This window comes from Procambarus clarkii, chromosome 29, assembly GCF_040958095.1.
Source record: "Procambarus clarkii isolate CNS0578487 chromosome 29, FALCON_Pclarkii_2.0, whole genome shotgun sequence".
NCBI classification, from domain to species: Eukaryota; Metazoa; Arthropoda; class Malacostraca; order Decapoda; family Cambaridae; genus Procambarus; species Procambarus clarkii.
In genome coordinates this window covers 3,616,130-3,633,007 of record NC_091178.1, presented here as the reverse complement: position 1 = coordinate 3,633,007, position 16,878 = coordinate 3,616,130, and the positions used below count along the sequence as shown (strand labels likewise).

The following is a 16,878-nucleotide window of genomic DNA, read 5'->3' as shown; positions in this document are numbered from 1 at the left end:
GAGTTAGACAGCTCTACGAATTGCTTCCTACCTACCTACCTTGAGGCTACCTTGAGGTGCTTCCGGGGCTTAGTGTCCCCGCGGCCCGGTCGTCGACCAGGCCTCCTGGTTGCTGGACTGATCAACCAGGCTGTTAGACGCGGCTGTTCGCAGCCTGACGTATGAGTCACAGCCTGGTTGATCAGGTATCCTTTGGAGGTGCTTATCCAGTTCTCTCTTGAACACTGTGAGGGGTTTGCTAGTTATGCCCCTTATGTGTAGTTCTTCCTGGGGATGTGTGTGTGTGTATGTGTGTGTGTGTGTGTGTGTGTGTGTATTTTAGAGAAATATATGTAGTAGACATAATAGAGGAAAAATAGATTGGCTAGAAAGGCGGGGTCCAAGAGCTAAATAGCTCGATTCTGCAGTTGTTGTTGATGTTAAAGATTCACCTACTCGGAACAAGTTCCAAGTAGCACGGGCTATGGTGAGCCCGTAACTTACCTGACACAGGATATTGTTGTCGTTTAAGATTCACAACTAGTAACAAAAAGTTCCAAGTTGCACGGGGTATGGTGAGCCCGTAGTGACTAACTGGCCACGGAGCGGGGCAAATAGCACGGGCTATGGTGAGCCCGTAGTGGACTTACCTGGCACAGGAGCGGGGCAAATAGCACGGGCTATGGCGAGCCCGTAGTGGACTTACCTGGCACAGGAGCGGGGCAAATAGCACGGGCTATGGCGAGCCCCTAGCTTCTTTAGACACAAACAGTAAATATAGCCACGGAGGGAGGAGTAGTGGAGACCACCAGCCAGCCAGCCATAGTAATTGTTCCTGTACTTGCGCGACCTGTCTTTGTTTCCCAGCCTTTGTTAGTCTGTTAATAACCGTCAAGACGTTACTGTGTAATCACCGTCATTGTCTGGTGTTGGCCACAGTAATAATGAGGAAGTGCATCTCCCTATAGCAGTCAGTCCACCTTGTGTGGTACTGCACTTACTGTAAAAGTATTGCCGGCGTCCTTGTACCCCACGAGAGCGCCTCGCTTGTAACCCACAAGAGCGCCTCGTTTGTAACCCACATGAGCGCCTCCCTTGTACCCCACGAGAGCGCCTCGCTTGTAACCCACATGAGCGCCTCCCTTGTAACCCACGAGAGCGCCTCCCTTGTAACCCAGGAGAGCGCCTCGCTTGTACCCACGAGAGCGCCTCGTTTGTAACCCACGAGAGCGCCTCCCTTGTAACCCACGAGAGCGCCTCGCTTGTACCCACGAGAGCGCCTCGTTTGTAACCCACGAGAGCGCCTCCCTTGTAACCCACGAGAGCGCCTCGCTTGTAACCAAGAGCGCCTCGCTTATACTGGTTACGTCAGCTCTACTCCGCCTCATGTATATGAGATTAAAACAATGCAATTTCGCACTTAGGAAAACACAACCACGGAATAGGCAACATTAAAACCAACGTTCAAGGAGATAAGAGAGCGCGAAAATCAGCGCAGGACGTGACCAACTATGTCTTAGGGACATTACCGGGAGAATCACGGGTGATGAAAGTAGCAGTAGCACATGAGAACAACAGCCTCAGGAACACCAGAGAAGAACAGACGGAGCGTCACACAAGAACAGCCGGAGCATCACACAAGAACAGACGGAGCGTCACACAAGAACAAGAGCGTCACACAAGAACAGGAGCGTCACACAAGAACAGACGGAGCGTCACACAAGAACAGACAGAGCGTCACACAAGAACAGACGGAGCGTCACACAAGAACAGACGGAGCGTCACACAAGAACAGACGGAGCATCACACAAGAACAGACGGAGCGTCACACAAGAACAGACGGAGCGTCACACAAGAACAGACGGAGCGTCACACAAGAACAGACGGAGCATCACACAAGAACAGCAGCATCACTCAAGAACAGACGGAGCATCACACAAGAACAGACGGAGCGTCACACAAGAACAGCAGCATCACACAAGAACAGACGGAGCATCACACAAGAACAGACGGAGCATCACACAAGAACAGCCGGAGCATCACACAAGAACAGCCGGAGCATCACACAAGAACAGACGGAGCATCACACAAGAACAGACGAAGCATCACACAAGAACAGACGGAGCATCACACAAGAACAGACGGAGCATTACACAAGAACAGACGGAGCATCACACAAGAACAGCCGGAGCATCACACAAGAACAGCCGGAGCATCACACAAGAACAGCCGGAGCATCACACAAGAACAGGAGCATCACACACGAACAGGAGCATCACACAAGAACAGCCGGAGCATCACACAAGAACAGGAGCATCACACACGAACAGGAGCATCACACAAGAACAGCCGGAGCATCACACAAGAACAGCCGGAGCATCACACAAGAACAGACGGAGCATCACACAAGAACAGCAGCATCACACAAGAACAGCAGCATCACACAAGAACAGCCGGAGCATCACACAAGAACAGCCGGAGCATCACACAAGAACAGCCGGAGCATCACACAAGAACAGACGGAGCATCACACAAGAACAGACGAAGCATCACACAAGAACAGACGGAGCATCACACAAGAACAGACGGAGCATTACACAAGAACAGACGGAGCATCACACAAGAACAGCCGGAGCATCACACAAGAACAGCCGGAGCATCACACAAGAACAGCCGGAGCATCACACAAGAACAGGAGCATCACACACGAACAGGAGCATCACACAAGAACAGCCGGAGCATCACACAAGAACAGGAGCATCACACACGAACAGGAGCATCACACAAGAACAGCCGGAGCATCACACAAGAACAGCCGGAGCATCACACAAGAACAGACGGAGCATCACACAAGAACAGCAGCATCACACAAGAACAGCAGCATCACACAAGAACAGCCGGAGCATCACACAAGAACAGACGGAGCATCACACAAGAACAGCAGCATCACACAAGAACAGCAGCATCACACAAGAACAGCCGCAGCGTCACACAAGAACAGTAGCATCACACAAGAACAGTAGCATCAGCTGAATAATTCCGGTAATGTATTTGCTTTCAGAGGGAGTAATATTGTAAGAAGAGGAGTCAGTAAACCTGCCTTGTCTTGCCGGCTACACGTTGGTCCCGTGGAGGCCATTGTGTTAAGTTATTATATGTGTGAGGAACACATAATCCGTTCCAGAGATGTTGTCATTCCCAAACCTTCATCAGTTTATATTTGTTCAACCTGTATTGATAATATGCTGCCAGTGGGTAAGTGTACATCAATGCCATGATGCTGACAATGACTGCTGACAATGATGTACAATGATTGATGCTCCAGTGTCAGAGTGAACAGTTAATGAGAGTAATAACTACCTGTGGTGCCACGGGTAATGCCGCGATAGCCATCCGGTGCTAACTTTAATTCAGTGTATTATAAGAAATTGTACATTTAAATATCTCTGTCTCCAACTTTATATTTGACGAATGACTGCTACTGTTATTCGATCTGTCATATATGTCAATGTGTAGACTAGGAGTCACTCTTGGAGCGCTTCCATTAACCACGCTTCTAGATGTAAACTTACTATACATCTAGAACTTTTCTTGGTGAAGGGTTAAGGGCTAATATTGAAGGAAAAAAATTAGCCAAATGGGGTTGACTCTCACCCACAAGGAATAAAATGTTCATGGACGTCTAAGGTCGTCACTCTTCTTTAAGGTCACATGGGCGGACCTTAACAGTGCAGACCTTACTATAGATCAAAGGCCCAGCTTTGGTTGGTGACCCCTTTGTAAGGCACCTAACAGTAACAACACCAGTAGCAGCAGCAATAGCAGCAGCAGTAGCAGCATCAGCATCAGCAGCATCAGCAGCAGCAGCAGTAGCAGCAGTAGCAGCATCAGCATCAGCAGCAGCAGCACCCCCCCGCCCCCGCCCCAGTAGCATAAGGCGGCTGCAGCAGTGTTTAGCAGAGCGGGTGTGTTCACCTTGTGGTGTTAAGGAGGCGCGGGGTGGAGGCGCTCGCCGATATGCTAATGCGATATTGTCCCGGCAAGATCTCCCTAAACGACGCCACTAAGTTCCTCGCACCAACCAAACTCATTATGATAACAGCAACTTCCTGCTCGCAGCACACTGCTCACGCTCTAACCAATAGCTTTAAGACTATCACGCCACCAGCCTGGCAAGAAGGGAGGGGCAGGGGGGGAGGGGGGGAAAGAGGGGGTATGGGGGGGAGCACAGGGGGGGACATAGGTGGTCTGGGGGGGAGAACAGAGGGGGTGTGGGGGGGCACAGGGGGTCTGGAGGGGAGAACAGAGGGGGAGTGGGGGGGACATAGGGGGTGTGGGGGGGAGAACAGAGGGGGAGGGGGAGTAGGCGGGGAAAGAGAAATGAGAAACAAATAAAAAGAGGGAGATAGGAAAATAAGACGAAGAAGGAATAGGTATGAAGCCAAAGGCAAAAGTGGAGGAAAAAATGAAGAGTAGATGGAATAAGATGAGATGACGAGACGGAGAAAGATGGAGAAGGGAAAAGGAAGGACAAAGACAGAGGAGAGAAACAAAGGAATGATAAGAGGAGGATGAAAGTTGAAGGACCAAGGGGGATGAGGAGGAAGAAAGGAGAACAGACGATCGAGGGAGACAGAAGAGGCAAGAAGACGGAACAGTGAGGAACCCCAGAGAGGTGAGAGAGAATATGATGATACACAATAAAGAGGAGCAAAGGAAAGGTAGAAAGGTAGCTGTAAAAAGGTGAAAAGACCCCCCCCCCCCCACCCCCCAAAAAAGCCCATGTCATACTCTTAATACTTTTCTATTGGGCTCTTTTTTTATGTTTTGGGAGTAAAGAGAGAGAGAGGCAAAGGTGAAGGGAAGTTTAGAAATGGGAAATATAGTGTGAGTTATGAAAGCAGGCGGACTGTCCGCCTTGCTGACACGATGTGTGGGTGTTGACGGCTAAGATTGCTCGCTCTCTCTCTCTCTCTCTTGTCGGGGAGCTGTGTGTGTGTGTGTGTGTGTGTGTGTGTGTGTGTGTGTGTGTGTGTGTGTGTGTGTGTGTGAGTGAGTGAGTGAGTGAGTGAGTGAGTGAGTGAGTGAGTGAGTGAGTGAGTGAGTGAGGTTCTTCACTCTCGGCCAGCCATGAACACAGACACCATCTCCAAAGTACCAACAGAAGTCGAGCATCTACAGCACAAATAACCCAACACACAGGAAAGGTGAGTGAGTTTCGATCAAGTCGGATCGAAACATCGTCACTCTGCTTTGTTTTCCGGTGTGAGTTTGGTAACTTATTTCCAGCCTCGGTATTGGGACTTGTTCTCCGCATATATAATCCGCGACGCAGGGAACTTCAACCAAACAAGCTGTGGCTCCTTATTCTGCGTAGCGCAGAGAACCAGTAAGTCTGCATACCATTACAGCACTCCCGGTTCAGCACTCGCATTACCTCCCCCTGAACCTGCTGAGCGACGTATGCCGCAATCTTCACCTTCATGTAACATTATTATTATTATTATTAATATCTTTATTGACAAAAATTAATTACATTATTGCCTAATCTAAGGAATTCAATTAGGTCTTATTAAAGTGAGGAGGATAATGCTGGTATTCACTGACACACAGGATAGAGGGGTCATACAGAAGACAATAGGTCTAAACTGTAGGCTGAAGCACATATCTATATATATAATATATATATATCATGGTAGCAATCAACTCCATTAGACTGTATACACGTTCCAATGTACGAATATGTAAACACAACTTTCTATTGTGCACTGCCACACAAGGGCAGGGATGGGTTCATAAGTGTTTTCTATATTTACTTCCACCGTTTATTTCTCGACATTTCATTTAGCGTCTGCAAACTCATCATTGTTTATTGTTGAGCCTCTCTAATACTTCTGAAGGTCTTGTTCTTGTCTCAAGACTTCTCAAGACTTGCCTTGTTCAAGTCTACTTCTTGTCTTGTTGACAACGATGACTTCCTGCCAGTGAGTGACTTTCAAGACAAGTTTCTTATCCTCTTATCTTATCTTATCCTTTCTTATCAAAGCATCACTACCAACCCATACTCACAAGGCCCGGTTCCCAACCTCGCCTCACAAACCACAGTTACCACCAACCTCTCCCCACAAACGATCACTATTAACCTCTATCAATACTCCGAATCCACCTTTTTTTGTTGGGGGGAGTAAAGAGGATGGAGAGGCATAGGTGAAGGGAAAGTTTAGAAGTGGGAAATACAGTGAGAGTTATGAAAGCAGGCGGGCTGTCCGCCTTGCTGACACGATGTGTGGGTGTTGGCAGCCGTAGCCGGTAGCCGAATCCACTGACCCAACACATCATCTCCAACCCAGGGGGGGGGGGGGGTTGGCCCATCCTCCAAGACCCCAATCCTCAGGGCCCCCCATCCTCTAAGACCCCAATCCTCAGGGCCCCCATCCTCCAAGACCCCAATCCTCAGGGCCCCCCCAAGACGCAAATCCTCAGGGCCCCATGCACTCCCCAGCGCCTCATCTCCCCAGGGGCCTCTCATGCTCCAGGTCTCCACTACCTAAGGGGACCCCCTATCCCCCAGGGGGGGGGGGGCAAGCACACCCACTACAGCCACTCACACCACTTAAACAAGCCAGCTGGCCGGGTGTTGCCACCTCCACAGGAGCAAGCAGCCAGCAGTGGGCCGGTGTGTGCAGGCTTGCCTATACATGGCCGCCCGCCCCCGCACTCTTAAATATCACATCCGTCTCCATACAGACTCCCTCGACTCTTGACCTTCGTCCGGGCCTCTCTCTCTCCAAGTCCAGCTCGACCCAGCCAACACACAACGTATCCACAAACGTTAGTATACTTTGTTACATCCATGTAACAACGGTGAAGACCTTGTTGGGTCGCCATTACCAGTAACAAACATAGTCGCAACTTTCCACAAAGGAACGTGCCCGTTCACTGTGCTGGAATTAGATATCTGGCTGTCCAATACGCTGTCGAAACTTTGATTTTTAGCCAATACATTTCTCTTACTGCCTCCCATTATTATTATTTTGGTTTTTGACTTGTAACAAAGTTTAGAAACGTTGATTTTGGCTTGAGGCTTGAGGCTTGAGACTCGAGGCTTGAGACTCGAGGCTTGAGACTCGAGGCTTGAGACTCGAGGCTTGAGACTTGAGGCTCGAGACTTGAGGCTTGAGGCTTGAGACTCGAGGCTTGAGACTCGAGGCTTGAGACTCGAGGCTTGAGACTCGAGGCTTGAGACTCGAGGCTTGAGACTCGAGGCTTGAGACTCGAGGCTTGAGACTCGAGGCTTGAGACTCGAGGCTTGAGACTCGAGGCTTGAGACTCGAGGCTTGAGACTCGAGGCTTGAGACTCGAGGCTTGAGACTCGAGGCTTGAGACTCGAGGCTTGAGACTTGAGGCTCGAGACTTGAGGCTTGAGGCTTGAGACTCGAGGCTTGAGACTCGAGGCTTGAGGCTTGAGACTTGAGACTTGAGACTTGAGGCTTGAGACTTGAGGCTTGAGGCTTGAGACTCGAGGCTTGAGACTCGAGGCTTGAGGCTTGAGACTCGAGGCTTGAGACTTGAGGCTTGAGACTTGAGGCTTGAGACTTGAGGCTCGAGACTTGAGGCTTGAGGCTTGAGACTCGAGGCTTGAGACCCGAGGCTTGAGACTTGAGACTTGAGGCTTGAGACTTGAGGCTTGAGACTTGAGACTCGAGGCTTGAGACTCGAGGCTTGAGACTTGAGGCTCGAGACTTGAGGCTTGAGGCTTGAGACTCGAGGCTTGAGACTTGAGGCTTGAGACTTGAGACTTGAGGCTTGAGACTTGAGGCTTGAGGCTCGAGACTTGAGACTTGAGGCTTGAGACTTGAGGCTCGAGACTTGAGGCTTGAGGCTTGAGACTCGAGGCTTGAGACCCGAGGCTTGAGACTTGAGGCTTGAAACTTGAGACTTGAGGCTTGAGACTTGAGGCTCGAGACTTGAGACTTGAGGCTTGAGACTTGAGGCTTGAGACTTGAGGCTTGAGACTTGAAGCTTGAGACTTGAGGCTTGAGACTTGAGACTTGAGACTTGAAGCTTGAGGCTTGAGACTTGAGACTTGAGACTTGAGACTTGAGGCTTGAGACTTGAGGCTTGAGACTTGAGACTTGAGACTTAAGGCTCGAGACTTGAGACTTGAGGCTCGAGATTTGAGGCTTCAGACTTGAGGCTCGAGACTTAAAGCTTCAGACTTGAGGATCTTACAATATCGTTCGTTCCAATATTACAACTCTTAGTCTATCCTTATATCTCTGACACCATTTCATGACGTGCCACTGTGCCACGACGTGCCACTGTGCCACGACGTGCCACTGTGCCACGACGTGCCACTGTGCCACGACGTGCCACTGTGTCACGACGTGCCACTGTGCCACGACGTGCCACTGTGCCACGACGTGCCACTGTGCCACGACGTGCCACTGTGCCACGACGTGCCACTGTGCCACGACGTGCCACTGTGTCACGACGTGCCACTGTGCCACGAGGTGTCATCGTCACATGGCTCCAAGGGTCTGCATGGCTTCAAATAAAAGAAAGACGGAATGAAGACAAATCTGAGACTAGCAGAAACAGGAGAAGGATGGACGGGGTGAGAGTGGGATGGATACGGTGATATAAACACCAGCAAGACAGAAATGGAAAACAATGCAGTAGAAAGAGAAAAAGAGAAAAAAAAAAGAGTAAACACGCGGGGGGGGGGGTAAAAGTTGGATAAAACTAGGGGTTAGTAAATGAACTGATAAATTGCAGACCAAGCCACACATCAGAAGATGAAGAGACCACGACGTTTCGGTCCGTCCACAATCGACTTGCTAATGGTCCGAGGACGGACCGAAACGTCGTCGTCTCCTCATCTCCTGAGGTGTGGTCATCATATCTTCAGCCCCGTTATTGTGACTCATCGTCTGCATATCGATGACCTTGAAGTACGAGGAGAGTAAGAAATAACGAGGACGAAAGAAGAGAATTAGAGATGGTCACTTATTTTCTACAAGCTTTCAAATAGTAATGCAGAACTCTGCCAAAGCTTTCCAGGAGTAATTTAATAATCTTCAAAAGCTTTTCAGGAGTAATTCAAGCAATGTCTAATTTAAAAACAGAGTGTGCACCCCCAAAGCTTTCTTGATGTGCCTGAGGTAGTTCCTGGGACAACCTCAGGAGGTTCCCAGATGTACTCCAGGTAGTCCTCAAGTACATTCCAGGCAGTTTCCAGGTAGACTGCAGGTAATCTCCAGGTGAACTACAGATAATTTTCCAGGTTACAATGTTCCACCACAATCAGAGAACACTGTATGAACATCAGAGGTCCGCGGTTGTTCAACATCCTCCCAGCGAGCATAAGAATTATTGCCGGAACAACCGTGGACATCTTCAAGAGAAAACTAGATAGTTTTCTCCAAGGAGTGCCGGACCAACCGGGCTGTGGTGGATATGTGGGCCTGCGGGTCGCTTCAAGCAACAGCCTGGTGGACCAAACTCTCACAAGTCAAGCCTGGCTTGGGGAGTAGAACTCCCAGAACCCCATCAACCAGGTATCAACCAAGTGAATAGGGCAGCAGAAGAAATGGCGGGAACGGAGGTCGCTCATGATAGCAACATATTGGGTTGAGGAAGGGGCGGAAGAGGATGGGTAAATGAGGGGGGGGGGGAGGGGAGGAAGTTATTGGGGAGGTGGGGGAGGGAGGTGGTTACTGGGTGAGAAGGATGCGGTGGGGGGGAGGGGGGTAAGTGGCAGAAGAGTGGGTTATTGGGGAAAGGATGGGGAGAGGGTCACTGGGGGACGAGGGGAAGGGGGGTGGGAGGACAGAGGGATTCTTCTTGAGGTTATCTTGAGATGGTTTCGGGGCTTAGCGTCTCCGCGGCCCGGTCCTCGACCAGGCCTCCTTTTTGTTGCACACCCCAGGAAGCAGCCCGTAGCAGCTGTCTAACTCCCAGGTACCTATTTACTGCTAGGCGAACAGGAGCATCAGGGGTGAAAGAAACATTTTGCCCATTTGTCTCCGCCTCCACCGGGGATCGAACCCGGAATCGGAAGCGCTGTCCACTCAACTGTCAGGCGCCCTCACACCAACCCCAACACGGAGAACACATCACTTGATTGTTTCAAGCGCGGGTTGGACATGTATATGAGTGGGATTGGTTGGCTATTAATAGCAGCTGCCTGGTATGGGCCAATAGGCCCTCTGCAGTTACCTTTATTCAAATGAACAAATCCACAAGGGCCGTGACGAGGATTCGAACCTGCGTCCGGGAGCACAAGACCAAGGCAGCAGTCGAATTAACAAACATCTTTGAAAAGCAATGGAAAATAAGTAAAAATTACCCAAAGTTCCTAGTGATACACATTACAAAAAAGAAAATAAAGAAACCCAGACCCAATTACCCTTGATAACCTATCCATTATGCGGATGCAAGCAGGATTAGGGGCCTCATAGCCTGGTGGATAGCGCGCAGGACTCGTAATTCTGTGGCGCGGGTTCGATTCCCGCACGAGGCAGAAACAAATGGGCAAAGTTTCTTTCACCCTGAATGCCCCTGTTACCTAGCAGTAAATAGGTACCTGGGTGTTAGTCAGCTGTCACGGGCTGCTTCCTGGGGGTGGAGGCCTGGTCGAGGACCGGGCCGCGGGGACACTAAAAAGCCCCGAAATCATCTCAAGATAACCTCAAGATAACCCAGACCCAATTACCCTTGATAACCTATCCATTATGCGGATGCAAGCAGGATACTGGGATTAAAGATAGAATATCTACGGACTAAATAGGACTAAAGATAGAACAGTAAAATTAATAAAATAATAATAATAATAACAAAATGGACAGGTGAAAAAGGTGAAGTTAAGATGGTGTGAGCAGGACTGTGTCATTGTCACTTTTGGATGACGAATATGGTGATGATGATGATGGTATATGGTGATGATGATGATGGTATATGGTGATGATGGTGATCGTATATGGTGGTGGTGGGCGCCGCTGATCGCAGTCTGACGTGTGAATCACAGTTGGGTTGATCAGGGATCCATCAGGCAAGGTGTTGATCTAGTTCTCTTCAGATCAGGGCGAAAGGGTCGGCTAGTTATGCCCCTCGCACACTGTGTAGGTGTGCTTCACATTCACATGTGCACACAGCCTGGCGCACAGTGTGTGTATAAGAGTGCTTCACGGGCACATGTGCACACAATGTACACACACGTGTACATATAGCCCGCATGTAATCAGCCAAACCGCTCACATGTTGAAACCGCTTCCGCTTGTCGCCACCGTGATGCCTCTCCTCGCCTCCACCTCTACCACCTCCACGCCTGCCTCCTCCTCCACACCTGCCTCCTCCTGCTCCTACACACCTGCTTTCTCCTGCTCCTCTTGTTCGTTCACACTTGCCTCCTCCTCCTCCACACCTGCCACCATATGCTCCTCCACACCTGCCTCCATATACTCCTCCACACCTGCCTCATTTTCCTCCTCCTCCACACCTGGCCAACATAAGAACTACCTTTAGAAACTTGTGTAAGGAATCGCTCAGGGCCCTGTATACCACTTATGTCAAACCAATCCTGGAGTATGCAGCTCCAGCGTGGAGTCCATACCTAGTTAAACACAAGACAAAGTTAGAGAAAATTCAGCGGTATGCCACCAGGCTCGTCCCGGAACTGAGAGGTATGAGCTAGGAGGAAAGGCTAAAGGAGCTGAACCTCACGTCCCTGGAAAACAGAAGAGTAAGGGGAGATATGATAACCACCTACAAAATTCTCAGGGGAATTGACAGGGTGGACAAAGACAAACTCTTCAGCACGGGTGGGTCACGAACAAGGGGACACAGGTGGAAACTTAGTACCCAGATGAGCCACAGAGACGTTAGAAAGAATTTTTTCAGTGTCAGAGTAGTTAATAAATGGAATGCATTAGGCAGTGATGTGGTGGAGGCTGACTCTATACACGGTTTCAAATGTAGATATGATAGAGCCCAATAGGCTCAGGAATCTGTGCACCAGTTGATTGACAGTTGAGAGGCGGGACCAAAGAGCCAAAGCTCAACCCCCGCAAGCACAATTAGGTGAGTACCTGCCTCATTTTCCTCCTCCTCCACACCTGGCTCCACCTGCTCCTCCACACCTGGCTCCTCCTGCTCCTCCACACCTGGCTCCACCTGCTCCTCCACACCTGCAACCATCACTTCTACTGCTAACCACAACAAACCTGTTCTTTAAATCACTACGAACTGCCTGTGTTGTTCGCACCAGACCACCCATCACCACTACCATTAGAACACCCATCACAAGCCATCACCACCACCTGGCCACCCGTCACCACCACCTGGCCACCCGTCACCACCACCTGGCCACCCGTCACCACCACCACCACCAGGCCACCCGCCACCACCACCACCACCACCATCAACCACCACCACCCCCCATCACCATCAACCACACTACAACCTCCCGGCCCAAATCAACCACCAGCGCCCCTCAAACATTTCTACGCCCATGTAATTAACTGTGGCGCCTACGTTGATGTTCTCATCACCATTATGCCTCTAATTCCCTCTCACCACCCCCTCCTTCCCCTTCCCTTCCACCCCTTCCCTCCCTCCCCATCCCATCGCTCCCTTCCTCACTACCTACCCTATACCTATACAGGTACATTTTCTGAACTTCCCTTTCTACTTATTTTTAGTCAATATTTACATTTCTTCCTCTTCATGCACATACCTCCAACCTCTTTTCTCTAGCTTTCCCAAGATTTTTCCCATATTTTTACAAGACTTTTCCCCATGTTTACCCAGAGTTTCCCAAGGTTTTCCCCAAGATTTCCCCTCCGGCTATTCAGCATTTCAACTGCTACCCATTCCCTCCACAGAAACGTGTTGCTGTCCCCCCCGGATGTCATTTCCTCGACGGTTTTGCAAAGTCAGCATTCCTCTCAATATTAGTTCCTCCATTAACTCTCCACCACCTCCCCCTACCATCTCACACCTCTCCCTCTCTCCCTCTCTCACATTGCCTCAATGGCCATCATACCCGCGGGTGTAGGACACACATATGTTAAAGAGTACACACACAGCCGTGTCACGGGAGCAGAACATTCTGGCCAGAATCATCAGCAGGTGTGTGTGTGTGTGTGTGTGTGTGTGTGTGTGTCACCACCATCATTGTGGAGGATCATCAACTCTCCAACGCCCAGGTAACGTAACGCTAAACACGGGGGGGGGGGGACAAATTAGCTGTTAGACCCACAGCAGACCGTCGGCGGCGCCAGGGCAGACGTTTGACTAGGTACACGGGTGGGATGTCAATTACAGGACTGGACCACCCCGAAAAAAAGCGAGTCATTCATTTAGACAAAATCAAACAGAATCATAGGGCATAACCGAATATAATCACAGGGCATAACCAAATAGAATCACAGGGCATAACCAAATAGAATCACAGGGCATAACCAAATAGAATCACAGGGCATAACCAAATATAATCACAGGGCATAACCAAATAGAATCATAGGGCATAACCAAATAGAATCACAGGGCATAACCAAATAGAATCACAGGGCATAACCAAATATAATCACAGGGCATAACCAAATAGAATCATAGGGCATAACCAAATAGAGTCATAGAGCATAACCAAATAGAATCACAGGGCATAACCAAACAGAATCACAGGGTATAACCAAATAGAACCATAGGGCATAACCCAACATAATTATACGGCATAAACAGCCTATCAGAAGTCAACAGATATTTTCACGTATTCGCAATTTAGTCTATTTTTGTTTTCGTGTACTTGAAGGGTCGAGCCTCAGTTCTTGGGTCCCCGTCTTCTGGGCTGTTGGCTACTTAAGGCAATAAATAGCTCGGGACTCGCGGGTGTCTCCTCACAACTCGTCCTGCTCGTAGTGTCGTCACTGCTCTCACAAAGAGCTCTTGAGCTCTCTCAAGACTCTCACAAATCACAGTAGGAGCAACCGACGGTACAGATCTCCAGCAGCACCTCAACACTCAACCAACAACCAACACTAAATCAACCAAATCATACAGTAGCAACGGGCTCGGACCAACCGGGCTGTGGTGGATATAAGGGCCTGCGGGCCGCTCCAAGCAACGGCCTGTTGGACCAAACTCTCACAAGTCAAGCCTGGCCTCGGGCCGGGCTTGGGGAGTAGAAGAACTCCCAGAACCCCATCAAGCAGGTGTCAAGCACGGTTAAGAGCTAAAGCTTCCAACAACACAGTAGCAGCGTCAACAGCTAATTAACAAACCTAATACAAGAATCAGCATTGCTATGTTCTGACAATGCGGACCTCAGTTTTGTAGCTGAAAGTGTTCTCGACTACCACTACCACCACAACTACCACCACCACCACAATTACCACCACCACAACTACCACCACCAACAAGAGGAACAACGGCGCCAAGAGAAGAGGACAAGAGGAAGAGAGAGTTAAGGAGAAGGAGGAGCGGCATAAGGAGCAGTCACCCTCTACTGAGGATGTCTGTTGTGGAGGAGCACCTGTCACCAGCCAGCCCTCACTGTCGGAAATACCCCCCCCCCCCTTCTTCCCCCTTTCTCCCCTTTCCCCTCTTCTACCTCTCCTCCTCCTCCTCCTCCTCCTGCTCGTCTCTCAAGGCTCCCATGAATACATATTATCAGAAGGGGTAATCTATGCACCAAGCTACTCTAATTAGGCGGCACTGAAGCCGGAGCAACACAGAGACAACCAACCCGGCGCCGATGGTCGCAATGCCCCCAAGGAATCAACCGGAGATTGAGATTTACGGCCTTGGGCTCTTTATCCGCCAGGGGCCCCGAATTCCTTGTCGGCGATCCATAGGCCTTAAGATTACAAAATTTCCGAATTGATAGCCGATTAATTATTATTTAATCCATATCTGCATCTGAATTGGCGATTTTTTCCCCCCTATTTTTGCGTATAGATCCGAACACTATTGACTATGTCGAGTAAGTCGGAGAGATTTAATTAAAATCAGCTGGCAACATCGCTCGTCAAAATTTGCATTTTACCCATACGCAATTTTTTTTTAAATAACCTAGCGGCAAATTAGACCTGTGGAAAACTCTGAAGCTGTTTGGTCGACTCCGGCGCTCGATAATCCCAGGATGTGTGGGTGTGGTGGTGGTGGTCCCAGGATGTGTGGGTGTGGTACTGGTTGTCCCAGGATGTGTGGGTGTGGTGCTGGAGGTCCCAGGATGTGTGGGTGTGGTGCTGGAGGTCCCAGGATGTGTGGGTGTGGTGCTGGTGGTCCCAGGATGTGTGGGTGTGGTGGTGGAGGTCCCAGGATGTGTGGGTGTGGTGCTGGAGGTCCCAGGATGTGTGGGTGTGGTGCTGGTGGTCCCAGGATGTGTGGGTGTGGTGCTGGTGGTCCCAGGATGTGTGGGTGTGGTGGTGGTGGTCCCAGGATGTGTGGGTGTGGTACTGGTTGTCCCAGGATGTGTGGGTGTGGTGCTGGAGGTCCCAGGATGTGTGGGTGTGGTGCTGGAGGTCCCAGGATGTGTGGGTGTGGTACTGGTTGTCCCAGGATGTGTGGGTGTGGTGCTGGTGGTCCCAGGATGTGTGGGTGTGGTGGTGGTGGTCCCAGGATGTGTGGGTGTGGTGCTGGTGGTCCCAGGATGTGTGGGTGTGGTGCTGGTGGTCCCAGGATGTGTGGGTGTGGTGCTGGAGGTCCCAGGATGTATGGGTGTGGTGCTGGTGATCCCAGGATGTGTGGGTGTGGTGCTGGTGGTCCCAGGATCTAATTTTGAGGTTATCTTGAGATGATTTCGGGGCTTTAGTGTCCCCGCGGCCCGGTCCTCGACCAGGTCTCCACCCCCAGGAAGCAGCCCGTGACAGCTGACTAACAACCAGGTACCTATTTTACTGCTAGGTAACAGGGGCATAGGGTGAAAGAAACTTTTGCCCATTGTTTCTCGCCGGCGCCCGGGATCGAACCCGGGACCACAGGATTACAAGTCCAGCGTGCTGTCCGCTCGGCCGACCGACTCCCCCGGTCGATGGGATGTGTAAGTATGGTGCTGGTAGTCCCAGGATTGTGTAAGTATGGTGTGCTGAGCACTTAACTCATATATCTGAACCTCTCATATGTGTCCTCTCTTTACGGGCTCGCCATAGCCCGTGCTACATAGGCATTTCGATCTGAGTAGCTAAATCTAAATCAACAACATGTGTACTCTCAGGTGTCTACACAATTCCGGGCGGTTCCTTGTGTGTCTGTGCATATACACGTAATACATTTCCCTGTGAACACAGAAGAGCTTCGATGATGTTCATAGTGTCATAACCGGATTTCCTATGTGTGTATATTTGATGAAAATTGCCTCATAGTTTGATGGCGGACAATGACGACCATTTTCACTCATTTTTGACACTCTCGTCCGAACGAACACTTGCGTTGCTGCTCGTCAACGTAGCAGATAACGTAAGTGGTGTGAGGAACAAGTGGAGAGGGGGAGAGAGAGAGAGAGAGGGAGAGGGAGGGGAGAGAGAGAGAGAGAGAGAGAGAGAGGAGAGAGAGAGAGAGAGAGAGAGAGAGAGAGAGAGAGAGAGAGAGAGAGAGAGAGAGAGAGAGAGAGAGAGAGGGGGGGGGAGAGAGAGAGAGAGAGAGAGAGAGAGAGAGAGAGAGAGAGAGAGAGAGAGAGAGAGAGAGAGAGAGAGAGAGAGAGAGAGAGAGAGAGAGAGGGAGAGAGAGAGAGAGAGAGAGAGAGAGAGAGAGAGAGAGAGAGAGAGAGAGGGAGAGAGAGAGAGAGAGAGAGAGAGAGAGAGAGAGAGAGAGAGAGAGAGAGAGAGAGAGAGAGAGAGAGAGAGAGAGAGAGAGAGAGAGAGAGAGAGACGAGAGAGAGAGAGAGAGAGGAGAGAGAGA

At 50.2% G+C, this 16,878-nt stretch overlaps 2 protein-coding genes across 2 annotated transcripts in view; one reads left to right on the top strand and one right to left on the bottom strand.

Moving 5' to 3' along the window:
- Window positions 1–1,061: 1,061 nt before the first annotated feature.
- LOC138369559 (serine/arginine-rich splicing factor 4-like) lies at window positions 1,062–2,983 on the top strand. Its single transcript, XM_069332977.1, has 2 exons — window positions 1,062–1,191; window positions 1,404–2,983. Exons 1-2 carry the CDS (start codon window positions 1,062–1,064, stop codon window positions 2,981–2,983), a joined length of 1,710 nt encoding a protein of 569 aa, XP_069189078.1.
- Window positions 2,984–7,037: 4,054 nt separating this feature from the next.
- The window catches only part of LOC138369558 (ELKS/Rab6-interacting/CAST family member 1-like), a 13,346-nt gene continuing 3,505 nt past the window's right edge, over window positions 7,038–16,878 (bottom strand). Inside the window, exons 2-3 of the mRNA XM_069332976.1 lie at window positions 10,880–10,990; window positions 7,038–8,190 (exon numbers count right to left, since the gene is read on the bottom strand). Of these exons, the coding sequence (XP_069189077.1) occupies window positions 7,038–8,190; window positions 10,880–10,990 (1,264 nt within the window). The remainder of the gene's footprint in view (window positions 8,191–10,879; window positions 10,991–16,878) is intronic.

Bases quoted from the DNA above. Each gene is read 5' to 3' on its own strand.
- LOC138369559 (XM_069332977.1), top strand. From the start codon at position 1,062: ATGAGCGCCTCCCTTGTACCCCACGAGAGCGCCTCGCTTGTAACCCAC. The intron at 1,192-1,403 runs GTTTGTAACCCA...TTTCGCACTTAG, and splicing joins TGTACCCACGAGAGCGCCTC to GAAAACACAACCACGGAATA.